The sequence below is a fragment of the Aulonocara sp. 'chitande type north' Nkhata Bay genome, linkage group LG10 (genome assembly GCF_057382095.1).
Source record: "Aulonocara sp. 'chitande type north' Nkhata Bay isolate Kocher_YH1m ecotype deep benthic linkage group LG10, A_spYH_male_GT1.1, whole genome shotgun sequence".
Taxonomy (NCBI): domain Eukaryota; kingdom Metazoa; phylum Chordata; class Actinopteri; order Cichliformes; family Cichlidae; genus Aulonocara; species Aulonocara sp. 'chitande type north' Nkhata Bay.
Window position 1 is genome coordinate 30,276,383 of NC_141353.1, and position 21,983 is coordinate 30,298,365.

A 21,983-nucleotide genomic window follows, 5' to 3' on the forward strand; every position below is an offset into this window, starting at 1 on the left:
AAACTACTGTGTGTAAATATTGTGCAAAAGTCTTGTCTCATTTCTTCATGTTTTGCTTCCATGAAGCCAGACTTTAATATTTTTAAAGTGGTCTTGAGCAATAGTTCACATACCTTTGTGAATTTCTTTGGACATTGGCTTCTTTTTCACTCATTTTCAGTCCAGTCCTTGCACCTGACCATTTTCACAGGAATGTTTTTTGTTTTTAAGCCACTTAAAACTAATCCGAGTCAGTCAAACATAAAAGAAGGCGCCGAACCCAAAGGATGAACCTGTGTTGTCGACACGTAGCTTATCAGCCTGATTTGATCCCATTTCTTTAGCAGAATGTATAAAATATGCCAAAGATAAGAGTAAGAGAGCCATAACATTGTATTTTGGCACCAACAAGATGATTCTCAATAAGCTATTGAATAAAAACTTGGCATATCTTAGGATAAAGTAATGTCCCAAGTAATGCAACCTTAAAAATTTGAAGAAGTTGATCCATCTACTGTTCACTGACGCCTCATCAGTAATTCTCTCAGTGGCTGTCAAGACAGGCTGAGGTATGGCCCATGTTGGGCCCATTACACAAGAACTGGACTGAAAATCAATAACAGGCTTGATGGGGTCATGAATGTAAATGTGTTTTTTGGTTGAAATTGCAAAAGATTACAGAGGAGGTCAGAAGAGTGAGTGCCTACAGTAGAAGCCGGCATATATTGGCTATATACTGATACATTAGATTAAATGAGAATTTAAAAACTGAAGAAGAGAGGTGAGAAGCGTCTTTAACCACATTATGAGTGTTGATTTTGCAGTTTGTCCACCAGAGGGCGCTCTGCGACTGTACTGTTGGCAGCGTTTCATAGAGATCAGGCAACCAAAACCCAAAGAACAGCTTTGAATGCCCTTCAGGAAGCCTGGAGACTATTCCTGAAGACTACTTAAAGACATTACAATAAAGCTTGGCTCAAAGAGTTCAGGCTGTGCTGAAGAATAAAGGCTCATACAACTTCAGAGCTGTACAAACTCTGTTTTTGTCTTGTATACTGTTTGTCTATGTGTCACTAAATTACTGCACATTCCTAACATTACTAAAACATAAAGGAGGGGTATCTCAAGACTTTTGCACAGTACTATACAAAGTTTAATGCTTTTACAATGGACGGAGCCTCCAGGTCTGCTCTGTTGCTGGTGATGGACCTGATGGTCCACTTCCCAGGAGGTGGTCTGGTTCCAGAACCAGAACTTATTCCATGAAAAAGCAGGAAACATGAGGGTGCTGCTGAACAAAGAACAGCGAGTGTCTCAGTGTAAATCTGACAGATGTAGAAGCAGTTGATGGGACATAAAAGAAAAAAATAGAAATTAGAAAAACTAATTTCTACTTCTGGTGTGTGTGAGATACATCAGACTATTTTCTGCCTTTAAGTTGCCAATCTTTAGTTTTGTGTACCAAAAAGAAAAGGGGTCACATTTTTATAATTACCAAGATAATTTAAATTTAAACTTTTTGTTTTCTCTGAGCAAATAAACAGAGGTGGAAAAGTCTGATCTTCTACTTCAAGTCACAAATTCAAAAGTAAATGTTGATGTGAATATATGGCTATTACGTAGTACTTTATTATATTTCTAGAGACAAATGCGTTAAAATTTCACTGTTTAAGTCTAGTTTACACCGTGTTTTGTTTATTACAGCTTTGGCTGTGAGGTCGTTTTGTGCACATAGTCAAATTTTCACATAGGTGTGCTTTCTTTCCATGACCAGCAGGAGGCAGAGTGGTCCTTCCATTACCTTCAGGTACACCTTACCTGAGCCGTCCATAATCTTAGCTTTTCTTAAGCACCCTTCACCTGCAGGAATAACATCCCTCTGATCTCACTGTTTTTCCAGGAAACAAATATCTGAGAAATAAAGGGGGGAAAAAACCACCCCACACACCCGCGAGTAATGGCGACCTTTTTTTTTTCTGAAATGGAAACAAAAAGTCCGGGAATCCCGGTGAATATATATAAGGGGACAATCCCCCAGGGAGATCTGTGACACACACTCACATTGTGTATTTGTGTGTAAACATGACACCTGATAAAACATGGCAAAGAGTGAAAGGATAGTTAATCTGAAACTTAACCTGCACATGAACAGCAGACAGCAGACCAGGTAAGGCTCCTTCTTACGTGACACCTGTTTGCTAAAAACAGCGTAAAGCTGCACGAACACAGCGCGCCTGTGTTCGTGCAGCTTTACGCTGTTTTTAAAAACTCACGGTTAAGACGATAAAACTTGTGCATTAGTATAGACCAGCTGTTATCCGCGTGAAGCATCGAAAACAGCAGGCGCTCGGCAGCTTTTCAACACAGCTTTTCATATTTGCGTCCAACAAATTCAGAGATGGAGATCACAGTTTTCGCCAAATACGACGAGTTTTTCTTGTTCGACGCTTTAAAGCGGCTGCTGTCACCACAGGTGCCGGTACAGTAGGAGATGCTTTTATTAAACAGGCTTCAGATCCTTCTTTCTACTTTTGGTTCAGGGTGATGTCCTAAACCTGTTTGTGAGGGGCAGCCAATCAGAAGAAAGCTAGCTGAGGGGTCAGCTGCACTGTGAATCATGCAAAGCTACTGTGTTGGAGCCCCTTAGTGGCAAGGCTGGGTCTGAATATGAGTGCAATGAGTCCACTTTAAGTGATTTTGTTTTTGCCCATATCATTTCTGTAGGGCAAATGTATGTATAATATACATGCAGAACATTAACCTGATGCACCATTTCACCCTGTGGTTTTGTAAATATTTCTAAATAAGTGTTAGTAGTTATGAATAAATCAGAGTCCACCTGCCAGAGAGGCGATATGCTAAAAATCTAATTAAACAAGGAGTGTTTGTGTATTTTCACACTGTAGATTTACTCCAAAAAGCCACTTTTACGCTTTCACCCACTCTACATTTTACACGGAAATATATATTTATATACAGTAAACCTCTAAACCGCAGATCTAACTTAAGAACAAATTCCAATATTTACACAAACGATCCAAACTAATGGTCCGCTTGCACCTGCTGAGTATTTCTGGAGCTTTCAGCCACATAACTCACATAATGAGCCCACGTGAGCTGCTGGAGATCTAAACAGAGCGCTTGTTTTTTAAGTTTATAACGTGCCGGGTTTAGTGAGTGTTATATGATGCTGTTCTGTCAGGTGCATCCTGCAGCTCGCCATTACCTGTAAGGTATCCTTTGGTGTTGGTGCTTTTAAGAGATGCTTGAAGTCTACAGGAGGTGGTTGGAAAATGGGAAGGACCACGTTGTCCCAGATTAAGAGCCAGGGGATCCTGGTTTTCCTCCTGTTAGTACCGGCTTTGTTTGGCACTTTATTTTTTCCCTCACACTTTGCTCTCACTTCCTCTCACTGGTTAGGTTTCCATATAAAAACTACTTGGTTAAAGAGAGGGAAAGATCGTGATGTGAACCAAAAACACCCTTAAGAAGAATAATCTGCTGACTGGCTTGTGCCGTAACCCAGCGCGTGTGTGTGGTGCTAATATTTGGTGTGAGCCATTAAACCTGCAGCAGGTGTTCAGTTTTGAAAGGTTATTTCAGGTGCAAGCCTCGTTTGGAGGCATCCACGGGTCTTTAGTGGATTTAGGTTGTCTGTTGATCTAATCCTAGACCGGCTCCATGAAGTCCGGGTCACAGCTCTCTGTGTGAGGTGGGATTTGTTCTTTTTTTTGGATGAAGATTGCTCCAGGCTGGATGTTTGGGAACGCTGCGGTGCGTGTGTTAGCTGTCCAAACTTTTGGGAATGCTTTACAGGCTTAAAAGCTGCACACGCACCAGTCCACACAGCTGAAATGTGCGTCTGATGAAGCAGGAGAGGAAAGCCAGATCAGGAGGTGCTGAATCCAGAGAGCGTGCTTCTCGACAAGGTCAGGGAAGAGAAAAGGTTACGAAACACATCCTGAACACATACAAGCAACGTATTCATGATAGATGTGATTGTAGTGATAAGAAAAGCGTGAAAGTGTCGGACCACATAATGAGTGGACAGTGGCTTCTCTCTCAGAACAGAAAGTGAAGGCTCTCAGCTGCAGGTGTACCACAAGAAGTCATTTACAATTCAAAAAACTAAAGAAAATTCCGCCATGTTAATTCAGGTTAAAAACTGCACCTAAATATTTACATAAGGGGGGGAAAGCAAAAGCAAAACCAGAGAATTTAATGGTGACATCTTTATTCGACTCTTTTTGATGGCGAGCTCATCTTGTGCTGCGTCTTTAGCGGGAAAGAACCAAAACTGAGCTCAGACACCACAAAGTAAAGCTGATACTGAAGAATCAGACTCAGCAGGCAAATCATCAGGAACTCGGAAAAACTAAGTAAGTCACCTAAGGCTTGTTGATGGTTCGAGGTGTGGGTCACAATCTGGGTTTTACACATCAACACAGTTTTAAGTAACTCTCAGGGCACAGGGCGTGAGATCCCACGTGTAAGAGGAAAGGTCGAGACTAAAGACAAGCGATCCCCCCAAAAAGCTCAGAGAGCCGAGGAGAGAGTTCCCCTCGCTCTGCAGGTCGATAGTCTTGTTTCTTTGGTTCAGTTGGTCAGATTCAACAGATTTCTATTTGTGCACGATAACGTCAGTAAATTTAACAAAGCCTTTCAAAATGTAACCTTCATCCTGTAAAAGATTTTCAAAATTTCAGGGTAAATTTCTTTCCAGCTTAACGACACGAGAAACGCTCCGCAATCAGGTCAATTTCACACACCTCCAAAGTGCCACAATCTGACACTAAAATCTAGTTTTTATTCAGCGTTATTTTTGTTCTAAGTCTGTAATGATGCAGAAACAGAAACCAGCTACTCTGCATACGCGATCTGTTTTCTGATAATTCACTGGAGAAAACTTCAGAAGGTGGGTGAAGATTTAGAGAGTTATGCCACCACCTGGTTAGAATTAATTACAGCATATGAAGGATGTCCTCTTTACCTCCCCTTTAATAATAGAATTATCCTTTAGCTGCTTTCAGTTTCTAATATGATTATATTTATGTTTGTGGTTGTGAAACAGATAAACAGCATTAGCATCCTTAATACTTTATAACAGATTCAGATTTGTTTGACTAAATGTGGAGTTTAAACACTTAACTTACACAAAAGCCAACGGATAAAGAAACACCTGCTTATATAAACTCGGAGATAGAACGCTTACAAATCCCTTTATAAATTGCATTTTTTCCAATATTCGCGTCCTAAATCAGACTGTAGTTTAGAAACAGTCTGATTTTATTTGTTAAAAATAGCATTTCTGCTTCACATGCAGCGCAATCTATCGCTGAAAATCTCCACCGATGCAGTCAGAGCTCGAGAGCCCTTTATGGAGGCGAGAGTTTTACTCATGCTTTTTTCCAGCCTGTCTAGACACGCAGACATTCGTACAGTCATTTAAAACTGATTGTCTGTATGTATAAACTGGTCTTATTCATTATAATTAGAGCGATGTTTGTTTACAGTAGGGCAGACCAGAGAAAAGCCACATGACAAGTCTGACTTACTCCCACAGTCATAAAAAGGATGTGTGATTTCTCAGCGCACCCACACGTCTCTGCGAACGGTATCAATAAGAGCTGCTGACGTAGAAGCATCAAAAACAGCTCAACTTGTTTAAAAAAATAAAGAAAACATCCATAAAAGGCTGCTTTCCAGAGATTTCAAAGAACGGAAAAGTATTCGGCAGAGCTGAGGCTTAAATGCCTCAGATTCCAAATGGAGTCTGGTGCCTGTGAGAACGTTCAAACTATTCCTCGAGACATCCAATTTTAGGATTAATAGATGGCATTTTTTTTTTTTTTTGTGAGGTTGGGGAGAGAGGTTAGGGTTGAGTCTCCTTGAAGTTACAGCTCAAAACTAGAATTCCCAACCCAACCCCCCCATATATGGCATTTCCCCGAGAACAGTGGGAGGGGGGAAAGAGGCCAAGCCATGCAGGATATTCTCACAGGATGTGAGGATGGCCGGACAGCAGCCGGCAGCCGTGGGGAGAGGAGCGTCGAGCTGAAAGGAGCGATCGACCTGTGTGGGTGTGTGAGGGTGTGAAATCGATATGGTCAGGAGGCTTGTGAAGATTAATCATCAGCTGAAAGCGAGGTAAAAGTTCATATTGTTGGGCTGTTGCTGCAGAGGTTTTTGGAAGGTTCTCGGGGTCTCGGTGACATTTGTGTACTTGCTTACAGTTGTAGAGGTGGACGGAGTACAAATACTCATTTTGTAGTAAAAGTCCTGCGTGTAAACTCTAAAACAGAAGAAAAAGTGCACAAGTTTTACCAGCTACTAACTCAGCTGTATTGCTTGCATGGGTAACACTTCTAAACAGCTCTTTCAAATACTTTTAAATCAGCGTTATGAGGACTTTAAAGGCTGGAAAAGGCTGATTTTCTCTCTTCACTGAGATGAAGTTGCCGTGTACCAACACGTGGACTTGAACTCTACGTGCTAAAATATTATTTTGTGTAATAGAATCTTTTAAAAAGTTGTGATTCTGCCAAAATAAAAGCCTCCTGGTTCACATTTATGCAGTAAACTCCACCACTGCAGCACTGTTACTACTACTACTATCTGCAAAATGTACAAAACTTCCTCTTTTATAGGCGCTCTGGCGTTTCTGAAACTAGGGGTCACAAGCTCTATAATAAGGTGGACTTTTTCCTCACCTTAGTTAATACATCCTACATTACATAATGTCTGATGGCCTCTTTAGTGCCTCAGATGTTTATATAAGTGAAACCATGTGAGGAATTTTGAGGGGAAACATTTCTTTGGTGGATCTGAAATCTGAAGATGTCCCCCTGCCAAACAATGCTCTGTATCTCTTTCATGGTATTAGTGGGATAGTTTAAACAAATGCAGTGAAATTTCCCCGTGGTGGGGCTGGAAGTAGAATGGGAATTAAAATGGGAGGAAGAATAAAAAAAAGGTTGAATGGGAACATTTAAAAGTCCGAAAGTGTGGATCTTTTTTGGCTGCAGATTAACGGCTGTGGTGTTTAACCAGACTGTAAACATTTCCTTTTTTCTATGAGATAAACCTTAAAGTCTATTCGACTTTCATCAAAGCCCTGCAGCTCTGCGATCCGCCTTAAAATCGGAGCAAAAGGCTGATTCATTCAACTTTTTAAAGGTTTCTCTAACGCTAAATGAAGGATGATTGCGTGCTCCAAGCATCACATGAGAGCACTGTGATGAATTAAATTAGAGCAAACTGCCTCCGTGTTTGTCACTCGTGACTTTAAACCATTCTTAGCCTCAAACTGCAAACCTTTTGTTTCCCCCGTAAGTTTCCATATGCATATCAGCTTATCAACCCATCCGGGGCACAGCGTGTCTGCCCTATAAGGTGACATAATGTATTGTTTTGTTTCTAAGTAACCTATCAGGAAACAGTGAAGCGCTATAAGCGTGACTCACTCGCCTCAAACAGTCGCTAATTTTTTAAAAACAATAACAGTACAAAGAGTTAATGGAAACCCTTTTTTTGGCTTAGTCATTCTTTATGCTAGAAAGAAAAAAAAAAACGGCATTCAGATTAATTGCAACAAAAAGCCCCTGTTTTCATTGCATAAAAAAAAGCAACAAAACGCCTTCATAGGTCACACACTGTTACTCCTTCCCTTTTTAGTTACATATACAGCATCCTTCCCACATTCATGTGTTGCTCACTTGTGTGATCTGGACTGTCTGTGCCTGCAGCACCATGGACATCCTCCAGCTGTTCTTCCTGCTGTTGGTCAGCTGCGTGGCGGCATCCGCGTACCCTCCCCAGCAACCCCCTCCATGCCGAGTTGTAAGTAAACAGAGACGCGCACGTCTGGTCTTTTCTCTGTTTTTTTTTAACGGCATCTTTTCTCTGTTTTTTGTTCACTTACATTTTACATGGTATGTGCGCTTTCTCTGTTCATTCACATCAACTACAGGCAGTTTATTTTATAATTATTTGCAAGTTTAGACCTGAAGAGAGTTTGTTCACGAGTTGCCAGCTTTAATAACTGGGCATTAAAATGTTATTTGTCTTCAGTGGAAGTCATGCTGATAGAGGGTTGGGGTTTTTTTTAAAGCATAGAGGACATGTGTCACCCAGCTTTGCCATTGTGTACAGTGCTGTGATTTCATTTTCATGGTATTTCTGGTGATTGATCTTGCAGAAATATTGCTGTAATCAAATGAAATGAAATGAAAAAGAAAAATGCATCACTTCCAGTAAGCTACAGTACTCGCTTTTCTTAGGAAAGAGCCGGAAATACATAAATAAAGCCTTTATGGGTTAAAGGTTGGATCACGTAGCAATTGGTCAGAGTCATTAGTGTCAGGCTCAGATGTGTTAGCTAAAAATAGCCAGATAGTGAAAGCGAAAGGTGCGTCACCTACATTTGATGTGGTCATCAGTGGTTCTATAAATACCCAGATATCACCGAACTTCTCTGCTGAAATCGGAACGGTTTTCAGAGCATCACACTTTCTGAATGAAGTAAAAAAAAAAAATCCTAAAGCAGCACAAAGACACTACTGATGACATATAAGGATATGCCACAAATCACACTTTGTACACTTGAGTCTAAGACATTACAAAAAGGCTCTGTAGTTCCCTGAAGTAGCTGGTTAGTGTCGCTCTTACAAAATGTTACTGAGACAGCAGCAAATATTGCATTTGTTAAAGACTATTTTGGGCTGTGGAGTAATACCTATTTGCTTCACTGGTTGGTATACTTTTGGAATTAGAATAAACTAGTCCTCCATGGTATTAATCATTTGTTCCCTCTAAAGTGGGGATGTCTCATGGGCCATACACTTATGTGGGCTTAACTTAAGTGGGCTGGACAAGCGACGCCCCCCACTTCTGTCAGTGTAAAGAAGTTTAATTACACAGTTGATTCCTTAGATTTCTCGATATAAGTAAAAGAAGCGCAAATCAAAAGTATGTCCTAATTTTTTACCACATGATAAAGAAATGTTGCTGCAGTAATTGAAATCCATCAGCATGACTTATAAACTATAAAAAACATGTAAAACTACAGAAAAAGTATATATATGTGTACAATCCATTGAAAAAAAAAGATATGTGAAGAAACTATAACTTTTCTATCATTTTTTAAAATATATGACCTAATTACTTTGGTCTAATGTGAATGGCAGTTATCAATAAAGATCCAAGTCCACAATTTATGCCCTCCTTCATGTTTTTAAAAGCCATCCAATGTGGCTGGATTAGAGTCTTTGCCAGGCTGATTCTGGCCCCCTGGCCTTATGTTTGACACCTCTGCTCTAAGAATTGCTGAAACTACATATAGGTGTGTTTCCACTGTAAAATGAAGAGCTGCTTTTGAGTGTGAGACCACTTTCAAGGTTTTGGTACCAAACCTACTTGGTTAGGTTTAGAAAAGGTGATGCTTTTGATTAAAATCCAGAGTTCAGTCTTAAGAACTCATCATTCGCTTCATTATAAGCTCTTACAAAATCAAAACATTGTAATAAAGGTTTGTGAACAAATGTAGTTTTTATTCTGGAGGACTATCACAAACGGAGGTTCTCATTCTGGACGGTCACATGATGCTGTTTAGAGTCTCCACGATGATGAAGGTGTTTTTTAACCATCGATACTGTTACACAGTAACTGCAGCAATAATGTCCCGAGAAGTATATAAAACGCTCTGTTTAAGAGATCAACAAAGTAGGTTAGAGGGATAGCGATGGCATAAATCTCATGTTTACCAGCCAGGAAACCACAGTTTACAACCTGCTAGGGTTTTTTTCTCAATACAGACTGTTTACTTTTTTAAAGAGGGGCATTTCAGATCTGTATTAGACTGGACCATGAAGAGTAGGCTGGAAAATGGCGAGAGGGGGAGGGTGAAGCATAGCAAATGGTCTGGAGCAGATTTAAACCAAGTCTGCTGCAGTAAGGCCCTCAGAGAGTCACCTGCTTAACCACACTGCATCCTCCAGTCGGTTCGTTGGGTTTAGGCTCTGAAAACTGCTTGGTTTAGAAAAACATTGTGGTTAGGGTTACAATAAACCCATCACCAACAATAAAGCCTCGGCATGAAAAATGACGAGTGCTGTGTACAGCCAAGAAAGCACACTACAAAACTGCGGCACACCAGCGGCTTTGATAAACAAACTCTGTATTTTGTACACTGGGAATGAAATTATGAACGTGGTCACAGTTTCTGGACAACAGTGGAGATCTGTGGTGTGGAAGCGTAAGATACAGTCTTGTTCGTAAATCAGCTGTTAATCAACCGTAAGGAAAAACAAGAGCGGGGGGGAAAAATCCCCGTGTTTGGATGTCCATAGATGCTTTTGCGATTAAAAAACATTGTGTAGTTTTCTCAGTCTGACTTTGTGAAACCAGATAGGTATCTTCCAGCAATAAAGTCTTTCTTGAAAGCATATTTTGGCCTTGTTACAGCAAGTATTTATAAGAGAACTGAAAGTGGTGAGGTGACCGATAATGAGGGGATAGAGAGATGGGAAATGGAATGAAACTTGAGGTCAAGGGCACCCCCCCCCCCTTTGGCTTAATGGTTGTGCGACTTTTGTGTCCAGTTTGGTGACATTGTTGCACTAAACACTCTCACTCTCATTTACTGTCATCTCTGAACTGTGAGCCATTAAATAAACCACTAGCAGACCGTAAAACAAAGATCAGCTAATTGGGGATGTTGCACTTTATGGTGTTCTAGCCTCAGCTAGTTGAGCACGACTTTAGCAGTTTCTCCACTTTGTTCCCATTATTTACACAAGTATTAGTCATTTTTTTACAGTTACTCTGACTAAATGTGCCGTAAACCGCCTCACGCGTGACTCAGATAATGTGGAGTTAAAGTCTGACTTAGTCTGACATAAGCAGTTGCGTGCCACACGAGCAGTATTGCTAATGAGACGCAAAGTCACGTAGGAAACATACGTCTTTTTTCAATGATAAAACTTTTCTCCAAGTGTGACTGATTTGTTCCTGAGCAGATACGAGATGTTCTGCCATCCAGTTCTTATTTGTTTACAGACAGCTTGCAATCAACAAGGAATGCCCCTTTCACGATACCACAAATACGCCAAGAAGCTAAATGTACTCTGCCTTAGAGAGTAAGCAGAGAGGGAGACAGTTTTATGAGCTGTTTTTGGACATGGGGGTTTGTGGCCATATGGTTTCAATTATAAACTGCACTTAATACCTCAAACGTCTAACAGGGACGAAAGAAGAAGTAAAGGTGTGAGGTGTGTTTTCTTCTTGGTTTAGGAACTTTTTGATTTCTTTTTCTTTTGGTTGGCTTTTTTTAATCAATTCAAAGAGAAATAATCATAGTTTAAACAATTAAAATAAAAATACAACACTGGGTTGTCTTGCTGCCAAGAACATGCCTTGGGCCTTGATACACCGACTCATAAATCGACCCTCCACATCCACATGTGGTCTGTGTTGTGTCATGATCAGTCAACCTGGCTGTATGCCGAGATAATCAGACTCGTGTGTTTGTCTTTGTTCGTAGGTCCAGATGGATGTGTTTTGCAGCGATCTGAGCCTTAGAAGTGCGCCACTCAACCTTCCCGATGTCATCCAAATGCTGGACCTTTCACGAAACCAGGTGCAGAATCTCACCCAGGAAACTTTAGCATACCACACCAACCTCCGGCATCTGAATCTCCACTCCAATAAGATCCACTTCATCCAGCCCAGGCTCTTCGAAGACATGAATGATCTGAAAATCCTGGATCTGTCCAAGAATCATTTGAATGTTTTTGCCCACTCCAAAACAAACATCGGACCTCTTAAAGCTGTGGAGTCACTGGATCTGTCAAACAACGGCCTGTACACGGGGATGTCAGACTATTTCTTGGCTGACTCTCCCAGGCTGGTGAACCTTTCTCTGAACAGCAATAGCATCACTGAAGTAGCAAAAGATACCTTCAGTGGATCCTTGTCCTTGAGGAAAATCAGCCTCCACAATAATATCATCTTAAAAATTGAAGATGGAGCTTTTGACATTTTATCTCATTTGACCGAACTTGATTTGTCCAAGAATTCAATAAGGTGCATCGACGACTTCAATCTCGACAAATTAAAAGTGTTTAATCTCAGCCAAAACAGCCTGGAGTCATTCCAAAGCGCGCAATCAGACACTCCATATGAACTTGTCACTTTTGACCTGAGTCAAAACAAAATGCTCTTCTTTCCCCATCTCCCGAAAAACAACTGCCTTAAATATCTGGACCTTTCGAAAAATCAAATCCAAAACATTAAATTCATGGGAAACATAACGTTTAATTGCCTCAGATACCTGGACATGAGTTACAATCAACTCAAAAAAATGCCTGAAGAGTATTTTTCCATGATGGGATCACTGGAGGTCCTAAATGTGAGTAATAACTGCATTACCTCATTTTCTATTACTGATGTAGGCCTTCTACAGAGAGTTAAGGTCATCAATCTGAGCTATAATCCACTGCAGAGTCTGACATTTGGAGAAAACACTGTGCAGTCGCTGGAAGAACTCTTCTTACAAGGAAACGACCTCACAACCCTGGACTATCAAATATTTCAGAGACTCGCCAACATCAAATACCTGCATCTCCAGCAGAACAACCTGCAAGTCTGTGACTCTGAGCCAACAGACCAAAACCACAAGGATCCTCAAAGTTGTGTGTCCTTTTTATCTGTTCCAAAATTGGAGGCTTTGTACCTCTCTGAAAACAACCTGAGGAGTCTGCCCGCGAACATGTTTGCCAACACCCCATTGAAGGTCTTAGATTTGTCCCTGAATCCAGGCTTGGACATGCACAAAGACTCTCTTTCTGGTCTAGAGCACTCCCTGGTTCACCTTTCCATGAGGAAAAACAACATTTCCATTCTAAAAGCAGACTTGTCCTTACTGAGGAGCCTCAAATACGTCGATCTGTCCACCAACCAGTTGACCACTCTACCGACGTGGAGCAAAGAGTCCTCCATTGAGTCCCTAAATTTGCAGAACAACCACCTGGTGACACTGGAGTACAGCACCATCCTTGCTTTGAAGCACTCTCTAAAGACTCTTTACATGGGCTCCAATCCTCTGAGCTGCTGCAGCAACCTCAGATTCATCATCATGGTGCAGCAGTCCGCCGTGGTCATTCCTGACATTGAAACGGTGACCTGCGTTCACGAGGACTACTCTGAGCCGGTCAGCATCAAGAAGGTGACCCAGACAATGTGCCATGGACCACCCGTCCAGAACTATGTTATTACAGTTATAGTGATATTGTTACTTGTGATGATCGTGTTCGTGCTCTTGGTTAAATGTTGCCACTCAAGGAGGCGGAAACATAACAGAGGTTTTAGGGCATAATGAATGAAGGTTGGCCACAGAAAGCCATGAAGGAATTTAAGAAACAGCTGAAGGTTTCAGTCAGACACAGCTGAAAATGTGAATGTAACTTCTGTGGGGCAAACCAAAGTCTCCTGAAGGAACAATGTGAGGCTTTGAGTTGTTTGTACCACTACGAAAAGCTACCATTGATCACTGAGACATCTATCAACAAGCAAGCATTCCTCAGTATCTTCCCAATTGAAGAAAAAAAGAGATTTTAAGGACCTTATGGTGTGCTGAGACACCAAACAAGGCAGTGTGACAATGCAAAGTCAAATGAAAACTACAAAACTGAGCATTTCAAGAGTGATGGCAACTCATAAAAAAGCCTTTTCAGTGACTTGATAACAAGTAAAGACTGCACAGAGCAGATACACTTGGTGCATTGGACGTTAAGCAGCTGTGTGTGCTTGCAGGACACACAGTGGAAACTTGTTTTGCTTTCTGTCTAAACACAACTTTATGGCTAACCCAGTTGTAGAGCCATGACCGCACATTATCTTACTGAATGTAAAATGAAGAATTAACACTAAAAACACTTCCACAAAAGCGTGGCATCAACAAGCGTGCCTGAAATGCAGCAATAAAAGTTATTATAAGTGTTTGGCCTTTTGGAAAATACACTTTGATTTCAGTGTGAAACTTTGCCTTTTTTTTAGTCACTCATTGGTTTGTGGCATTTGCCTTGTGGATGTTAGCTCTGACAAACAGGAAACCTAAATTTGGCTATCAAAAAACAAGCTTGCCAAAGGAAATGTGCTTCAGTACAAATAAACACAGGCTACACCCACACTTTTAAACCTGTGCTTTTTAAAACTGGGATTTTTATTTTTGGAAAAACATCTTCATTCATATCAAAATGTAAAAAATGATCCATGTTGGGGAAATCAAGCCAAAGAGTGCCAAAGAAATGAATAAAACACAGAAATGGGGCTGCATTTTTGCGCTTCCAGCATTTTTTTGTAATGTTTTTTTTTTTAAGGTTAGATTTCTAAAAAGGGAACTTAAAGAAAAGATTTAGCCATTCTAATCTAAGCAAATATCCCCACTTGCTAGCAACTTCTAAGTGTTGCTAGCAAGCTGTCGGCGAAATTACTCATTATCCCACCGAACACGGCAGCTCAGTGTAGCGAAACTTAAGTTTGTTCATGAATTAATGTTAACCTTTTACTTTTGGAGACTACGTTTGCTCTTAAAAATTAAAATTAAAATGTGGCACTCACCTTCACTAACAAAACGTACTTCCGATGACCAGAGCTAATTTCTGTTATAATTTTTGCCTGAAGAGAAGTCCACTGGGTTTTAGTGTAGCGAACCAAGGCAATGCTACAAAAAAAGCATCATCCCTATGGATGGATTATCCCAGAGGAATAAAATAAACACCTTACATATTTTTTTAATCTCATTTTTTTTGTGCGTACGCTGGCTTGTTTCCGGCTCATTCCACGCCTTAACTTCATACTGAAGTTGTGTATTTTCCCAAAGCGTCACTCACACTCATTTAAGGGTAGAATGAAGGTTTGTTGCAGATGGATCAGTGACTGAGACGGTGAAAGATGAAACGGGGCGAGGGAGCATCGAATCTCAGACAGATGTCTTCACTCAGACATGTTGGAATTTTCCTTTAAGCTAAAAATAAAGACGAGAACACTACTAAAGGTCATGAAACAAGAGGCTCTTTATTCGTGAAGTAGGATTAGATGAAGGTTGTTTTTTTGTTGTTGTGTTTTTTAAGAAATCCAAGCCGTCACTTTAACCTTTATTTATAGTTTGCACTTTAAACTTCCTCTTGTATGTGTGACTGTATCTGATTTTATAACACTATAAGACCTTAATAATGCTACATAGAGCAGAACATATGATGACATAAGTTATTTTTCTTCTGTTTGTTTTTATATATATATTAAAAAAAACTATAAAAACAAAGCTGGAAATATTCCATAGTATGTTTTCCATACTGATACCAGGCCCATGGTGCTCCACCTGTTAATTTGACTGATATGAATAATGTGTTGGCATAACATGAGTGTTTGTGTTGTTTTTACCACATTAATATTATATAAAATGGTAAATCTAGCGCTGTGCTGTTGTTGGCTACACTGGGATTCACAGTTTCATGTGATTTTTACTGTGTTTAATCCTAAAAAGCAAATTATTATTGATGTTATTAGCAAAAACCAAAGTTAAATATTTTTTCTTATCATGCCATGTATTTTTGTGAAGTGTAAGTTTTTATTTTTTTTAGTAAATGAAGGACAATTTCTTAATGTGTGTGTGTTATTTGTTATTTTAACATCAACTCAAATATTGTTATTAAAGATTACACTCTCTGTGTAGTTATGATTTGTTTTTTTAATATACAGCACCAAATGACAACAACAATCACCTCAAGGCGCTTTATATTGTAACGTATAACACTCTCAGAAATGTATCCTAAAGATCCTACAAATATAGCCAAGAGTGTTTCCAGGGCTTTTTAAATAGAGGTTGAACAAGTATTTTGGATACACAGACCTCTACTTAAAGTCTGCCCCTTAAGTGGATTGTTAGCTTTCTTTTTGGTGTATTTTTTGGGTACATGTTGCTCTACAGCTGCAACTGTGCCATTTTTTTATTAACAGTCCAAACTTACATGTGTGCTGGTGCTGGATTCAAATTTGTGAAGACCTGAAACTGACATTTGGGTCGTTTGAGTTATACAATACAATACAACTTTATTTATATGGCACATTTAAAGACCATAGATACACCAAAGTGCTTCTCAATAATACAATAGTATGAAATTAAATTAAAATTACATAAGGATGTGATAGCAAAGTGCAAAGTACACTGCCAGATGAAACAGAGCACTAATTAATCGGCAATGCTAAGTTAAGTAAGTTATTAATCGTAATTTAAAGGATTGAATAAATTCAGACGCTGGAATATCAGGTGGAAGATTATTCCGGTAATACAACAATATAAGTTACATATGGGTGCGATTACAAAGTACAAAGAAGACTACCTGATAAAAACACGAACTAGCCGGGAATGCTAGATTAAATAATTTAGTTTTCAATCGCAGTTTAAAAGATTGAATAGATTCAGATGCGTGACTGTCAGTTGGAAGATTTTTCCAGAGGTTGACTGCAGCACTAGCAAAGGCACGGTCACCTCTGGTCCCTAGACCCTAGGTTGCACCAAGAGCAGTTGGCCCGATGATCTTAGGGCTCTCCTAGGGGTATACAGGCTGTGGAGTTCAGTTAAGTAGCTAGGTGCAATATTGTTTACGATTTAAAAAGTAAGCAATAACATTTTAAAATCAATACGATATTGAATGGGGAGCCAATGTAGGTCAGCAAGAGCCGGAGTGATCGATACCCTTTAGTTCCAGTTAAGAGGTGTGTCGCAGCATTTTGAACAAGTTGCAATCTATGAAGAAGGGCAGATTGGAGGCCCAGGTTAAGGGAGTTGCAGTAATCTAATCTAAAATTAACAAAGGCATGGATATCCTTACATGATATGTAAGGCTTAGCCTTAGAAATTTGACGTAGTAGATAAAAGCTAGATTGTACTACGGAGGACACTTATTTATCAAGTTTAAAAGAACTATCCAGAAAAACACCTCAGTTGCTTACTGTATCAGAGAGGGAATAAGCAAGGGGCCCGTAAGTATCGACTAGTTGTCCCTGAGGAGCGTGGCTATCAAAGACAATGAGTTTGAGACATATGTGCAAAGCTGGCAATCCGTTTCTCTGTAGCAAACAGTGCTTCACTGGAATTGCACCTTGGCCTTTGTTATTTCTTTAATTTAGGATTTTTAAAAACGCTGTATTTTAAAATGACAGTAATTCTAGAGACAGGACTCACACTTGTTTGCAGAGTTAATACTTGACAGTTAAAAAATGTCTTTCCTTGCGCGGTTTTACTTTATGAGTGGGGTAAAAGCTCAACATATTTGTCTTCACCATTTTACTGCTTTAAAACCTGATGTTGTGGGTGAGGGGAGGACCTTACTATGAAACCGCACGCTCACTGCTAACAATGTGATGTCACAAGTCGTTCGCCAGTAGGCACACTCAAGATAAACCTCCCTTGTGACCATTAAAATGACCAAAACAAAGTTCCTATTTCATGAGTGATTGAGTTAATCAACTCCGCCATACTGGATGTGATACAACCACTGGTTCCTATGGAAAAATGTGTATTCCCCAGCTGGTTAGCAGTGGTTCCTGAAGGTTTCAACCTGCTGGGGAATACTCATTTTTCCCTCAAGACAGGTGGCTGCCCACTGCTTCGGGGAGTCTTTGGGCCTTTGTGGTTTGTTTTGTTCTCTTGATCCTACAGTTTCGCCATGATTGTCACACGTCCAAAACAGCAGACAAGTTAACTTCACATGGGTAGCAGTCACGTGGTTAGTGGTCATGTTTCTGCAAAACCTTCGTAAGGCTCTTGGAGATCAGAAGTCCCCCTCTGGCAGCCGTTAAAAAATACATATATATATCTAGCTTTAAGGCACTTTCCAGAGGCTCCATCAATCTTTTATACTGTCTGTGTTGACACCATGTAAACTTGTGACATGAGCTAAAAGAGCTCTGATTAGCAGAAACCATGAGCTTAGCGAGCTAATTCTGACTTTGTGGATATGAAACAGGATGATTACCCACCACAGAGACTAAGTAGTATATACTGCTCTCTATATATGATGAATTAATGTTTAATGTTAATGTTCCCAAAGGCAGCTACCTTGAGCCAGAACATGAAACGAACAACTTATCAGGTTTTATATTTGATACATTGGTTAAATAAGTGTGAATTGTTGTCGATAACATGACAGATGTTGCTGCATGTATTTTGGTTTCAATTTGGAGTGGTGCATTCGGGTAGCTTATGTGGAGTGGGAAATTTCTAACCTTATCAAAGCAAAGGGGTGAATTCCAGTATGTGTTGTAATTAGCAGTGATATTTCTCTGTAGCATAAAAGGAACACGATTATTAATGATTAGATCATTAAATCTTCCTCTTTGCTGTCACCATGTGTATAAATAAATCTGTCCTTCATGTTGAAGCATTGTAATATGGTTTTTTACCAGAGACTGTTGACCTTAAATACATCTGGTGAAAGAGTCTTGGGATTTTTATGACCTGGTTAAAATGTTTTTGATTTGTCTCTAAATGTTAGATGAGATAATCGATTTTGCCTGTGGAGAATGTAGATAGTTTGTTAGCTTAGTTTAGCACAACGACTGGAAGCAGCTTGTCTCTGGTAACAAAAATAGGAACTTGAATGTTTGTTAATGCTTCTCTCAGAACACTTTATTAGCTACCTTGTGCAGTTTAATATATTCCAATACCTATAAAGTCTATTTAATACCATGCTTCTATATCAAAAATACGATAATATGGAAAAGCACTTCAATTTTAGTTGAGTCAGTGACCTAAGGATATCATCTTTCTATCAATCTACAGTCCTCCATGCTACCAACTGAGCTATTGTTCAGTTCTTGGATGTGCAAATTTGTTTTGCAATACTGAAAAGCCAACCAAAAATGTTCATAAAGTACTTCAACGTGATTTTTACTCCTACAAAGACCCTCCTTTGAACCATAGATCCTACACCTAAAGTCCTCCACACCATCAAAGAGCAAGACTAAGTTTCTATCTCCAGGACTTAAAAATGAAAAGAATGGAAGTCTTACAGCTTTTCCACTGTGACAGGTTTCAAATAGCCAGGGTTCATCAAGTAAGCACCCACCTACAGTCCCCCCACCCGACCATGCTTATGTGTTGAAAACAAAATGAAATACTTAACTATTTTGGATGCAGAAACTGATGTTTAACAGCAAGTCTGCAATGAAAATAATCTGAATATTAAATCAAAACTTAAAAAAATATAATGCTAGGTTCCTGCCACTCCCTGTGAGCCAAAGTTGAACCTGCAACCTAAGGATACCCGTGGAGCTCGACTACAGGCCTCCATTCTACCAACTGAACTGTCAAAGAGTTCATGTGGTGTTGAATTGTTCACCTCTTGAATGCGGAAGTTTGTTTTGCAAGCCTGAAAGGCAAACCACAAACTTTCTGTCTGAGTGAATGATGACAGTAAAAATTAATCATTTTTCTACACATCAATCATTCCAGTCAGACAGCGACATCACCCTCCTTTAACACGAGTCCTCCACCCAGTCGAGCAGAAGTGTTGAAGACTATATGAAATGCTAAATTGGTTGAGTCTTGGATGCAGTCACTCATTTCCTTGTGATGGAGATATAGACCTAATTTCACCTTAGTTGTTCAGCTTTTGAATGTTGAGCATGATGCTTTACCATCCTGATGCTTGTTTTGTAGGAATGCTGGCTCCAAATATTAAATCAAAATGAGTTTGTATACAAAGGTTATATCACTCTACCACTGCTTGGTGATTATAGAAAGGTGTGTGTCGCACTGGCTGCACATGTTATTTTCATGACGATTTAGTTGAATTTGCAGGACAACCGTCATCCTCCTGTTAGCCATCTTTGTTACTCATTTAGTTCTATCTAAAGTGCTCCACTCTGTAATACAGTTGTGATATCATTCCAAGGCCACCTCCTTTCTTTATGTATCCTGTCTATCTGAAAGCTTACTGACTGCAACAGTGCAAAACGTGAACACAGACTGTTGTTTCTACCTACAGTGTTCCACTTTATCACCTACAGCAGCTCAGTAATAACAATCTTTCTAGTATTCTGATAGATTTTTGTCCTACAGAAAACTCCAAAGAGTCTCTGCATTTTTTCATGTTGTGCAGACACACAAGATTTTAACCTAAAAATACCAGTTTCTCCCACCTGCAGTCCTCCCACTAAAGGGTGTGTGTGGAGTTGGACTGTTCACTCCTTGGATGCATAAATTTATTTTGCAAGACTGCAAAGCCAGCCTCAAACCTTCAGTCAAAGTAAATACTGATGACAGTTCACCTCTAGATTTTCTGTTCGTTCCAGTCAGATTGAGACATCGCCCTCATTAACCATCATGTCATACAGTTACACACAAAAGGCACCCCTTCAAGCCAGTATCGACCCAATGACCTAAGGATACTTGTTTCTCTCACCTAGTCCTCTGAAGGGTGCATAAGGTGTAGAATTACTCAAGATTTGGATGCAGAAACTCATTCTTAACCACAAGTATGTAAGACTGAACATCTGGCTCTGAATATTAAATAGAGAAAAACCACAAACTTTCTGTCATAGTGATGACAATTCCTCATGGTTTTTCTAGCCATTAATCATTCCAGTCAGTCAGAGGCATCGCCCTCCTGTAACGTCATCTCTCTTTGTACAAGCACATTTGTCCTTCGAGCCAGAGTTGAACCAGCAACCTAAGGATGCCTATTACAGTCCTCCACTCTACCAACTGAGCTATCAAAGGACACACATGCCTCAGCTGTTCAAGTTTCAGATGCAGGAACTTTACCAAAGATTTGATTTGTTGAACCAAAGATTTACAGGACTCAATAATTACCTCTTAATGTTAATCAAAATAAAACAATGTGTGCTGCCAGTGGACTGCTGTACTGTGGCTAGAGGATTGCAGTTATCTGTATTTTTACTACAAGTCAGTTTATCTGCTCTGCCAAGAATCCCGACAGAAATTAACTGAATTGTTCAACTTAAGGTTGCAGAAACTGATGCCACAATTTGCTTTGTTGGACTGATCAACCGCCTTCAAATATTAATCAAACTATTAAATAATATATGTATATGTGCAGCCATTGTGCTATATCATATATTAGTGTATCTGAAGGTTTTTTTAAAAAATCTGTGTCTCAAAGGTAACTGTCATTGTGGAGTTACAGTTGTTCTTTCACATCTCTATACATCATATCATCTTTATGATAAGGCAGCTTCATCGTTCTAGTTAGTACAGATCTGCAGATCGTCGTTGTTCTTGAAAATCTGATCAAGATATTGTCGTTCTATAACTTCTTATGTGCACACAAAAAGCCTCTTCTTTCAACAGCAATCTAAAGATTCCTGTGTTAGCCACCCACAGTCGTACACTCTACCAGATCCACTTTCAAAGGGCTCGTGAGTGGTGAAATTGTTCAACTTAAAAACAAATGGTTGTCCACAAAACATTTTGCAGGACAGCACCAAATATGAAATCCAAATGAAAAGAAATCTGTCTGCTATATAATAGCCTAGTGCATTAATGCTTGAGGATTATGGACTTCTGGTCTGAAAAGAATATCTGCAGCTAAACTCAAAGAAATAAAGTCACTTCCTCTGCTTTCACATCTCTAAAAATCATAGACACCTACAAAAGCTACCAACCTTCAAATGGCTCCAGCAACCTATGTACAGGGGCGTAATTTCCAGGGGGGTCAGGGGTGTTATGACGCCCCCAATAATCAGACCCAACCAATATAACCCCCCCAGTAAAATTATGAATTATCTTGCATACATAGGCTGTTGATTTTCTTTACTCATTTCAGTTATTACCAACAAAATAGTTGCATGTTTAATCATCTGGGAATTTACCCAGATTTATTTTTTTATTTAGACAGAGATCTTGACCCCCCCCCCCAATGTTCAACACAAAGTTACGCCGATGCCTATGGAGCCCTTTGACCTGAGGTCCTCCATGCTAG

General features: G+C 39.8%; 1 protein-coding gene and 1 non-coding gene across 2 annotated transcripts; one reads left to right on the forward strand and one right to left on the reverse strand.

The window, feature by feature from the left end:
* Nucleotides 1–5,864: 5,864 nt before the first annotated feature.
* lrrc32 (leucine rich repeat containing 32) lies at nt 5,865–15,798 on the forward strand. The gene is made up of 3 exons (XM_086309472.1): nt 5,865–6,126; nt 7,725–7,818; nt 11,519–15,798. Exons 1-3 carry the CDS (start codon nt 6,083–6,085, stop codon nt 13,349–13,351), a joined length of 1,971 nt encoding a protein of 656 aa, XP_086165598.1. The 5' UTR covers nt 5,865–6,082; the 3' UTR covers nt 13,352–15,798.
* Nucleotides 15,799–20,683: 4,885 nt separating this feature from the next.
* trnay-gua (transfer RNA tyrosine (anticodon GUA)) lies at nt 20,684–20,761 on the reverse strand. Its single transcript is given in 2 exon segments — nt 20,684–20,719; nt 20,725–20,761. It is a non-coding gene; the product is annotated as a tRNA-Tyr (tRNA).
* Nucleotides 20,762–21,983: the final 1,222 nt, after the last annotated feature.

Coding starts and splice junctions, on each gene's coding strand:
- lrrc32 (XM_086309472.1), top strand. CDS start 6,083: ATGGTCAGGAGGCTTGTGAAGATTAATCATCAGCTGAAAGCGAG. Junction 6,127..7,724: donor AATCATCAGCTGAAAGCGAG/GTAAAAGTTCAT, acceptor CTGTGCCTGCAG/CACCATGGACATCCTCCAGC. Junction 7,819..11,518: donor AACCCCCTCCATGCCGAGTT/GTAAGTAAACAG, acceptor CTTTGTTCGTAG/GTCCAGATGGATGTGTTTTG.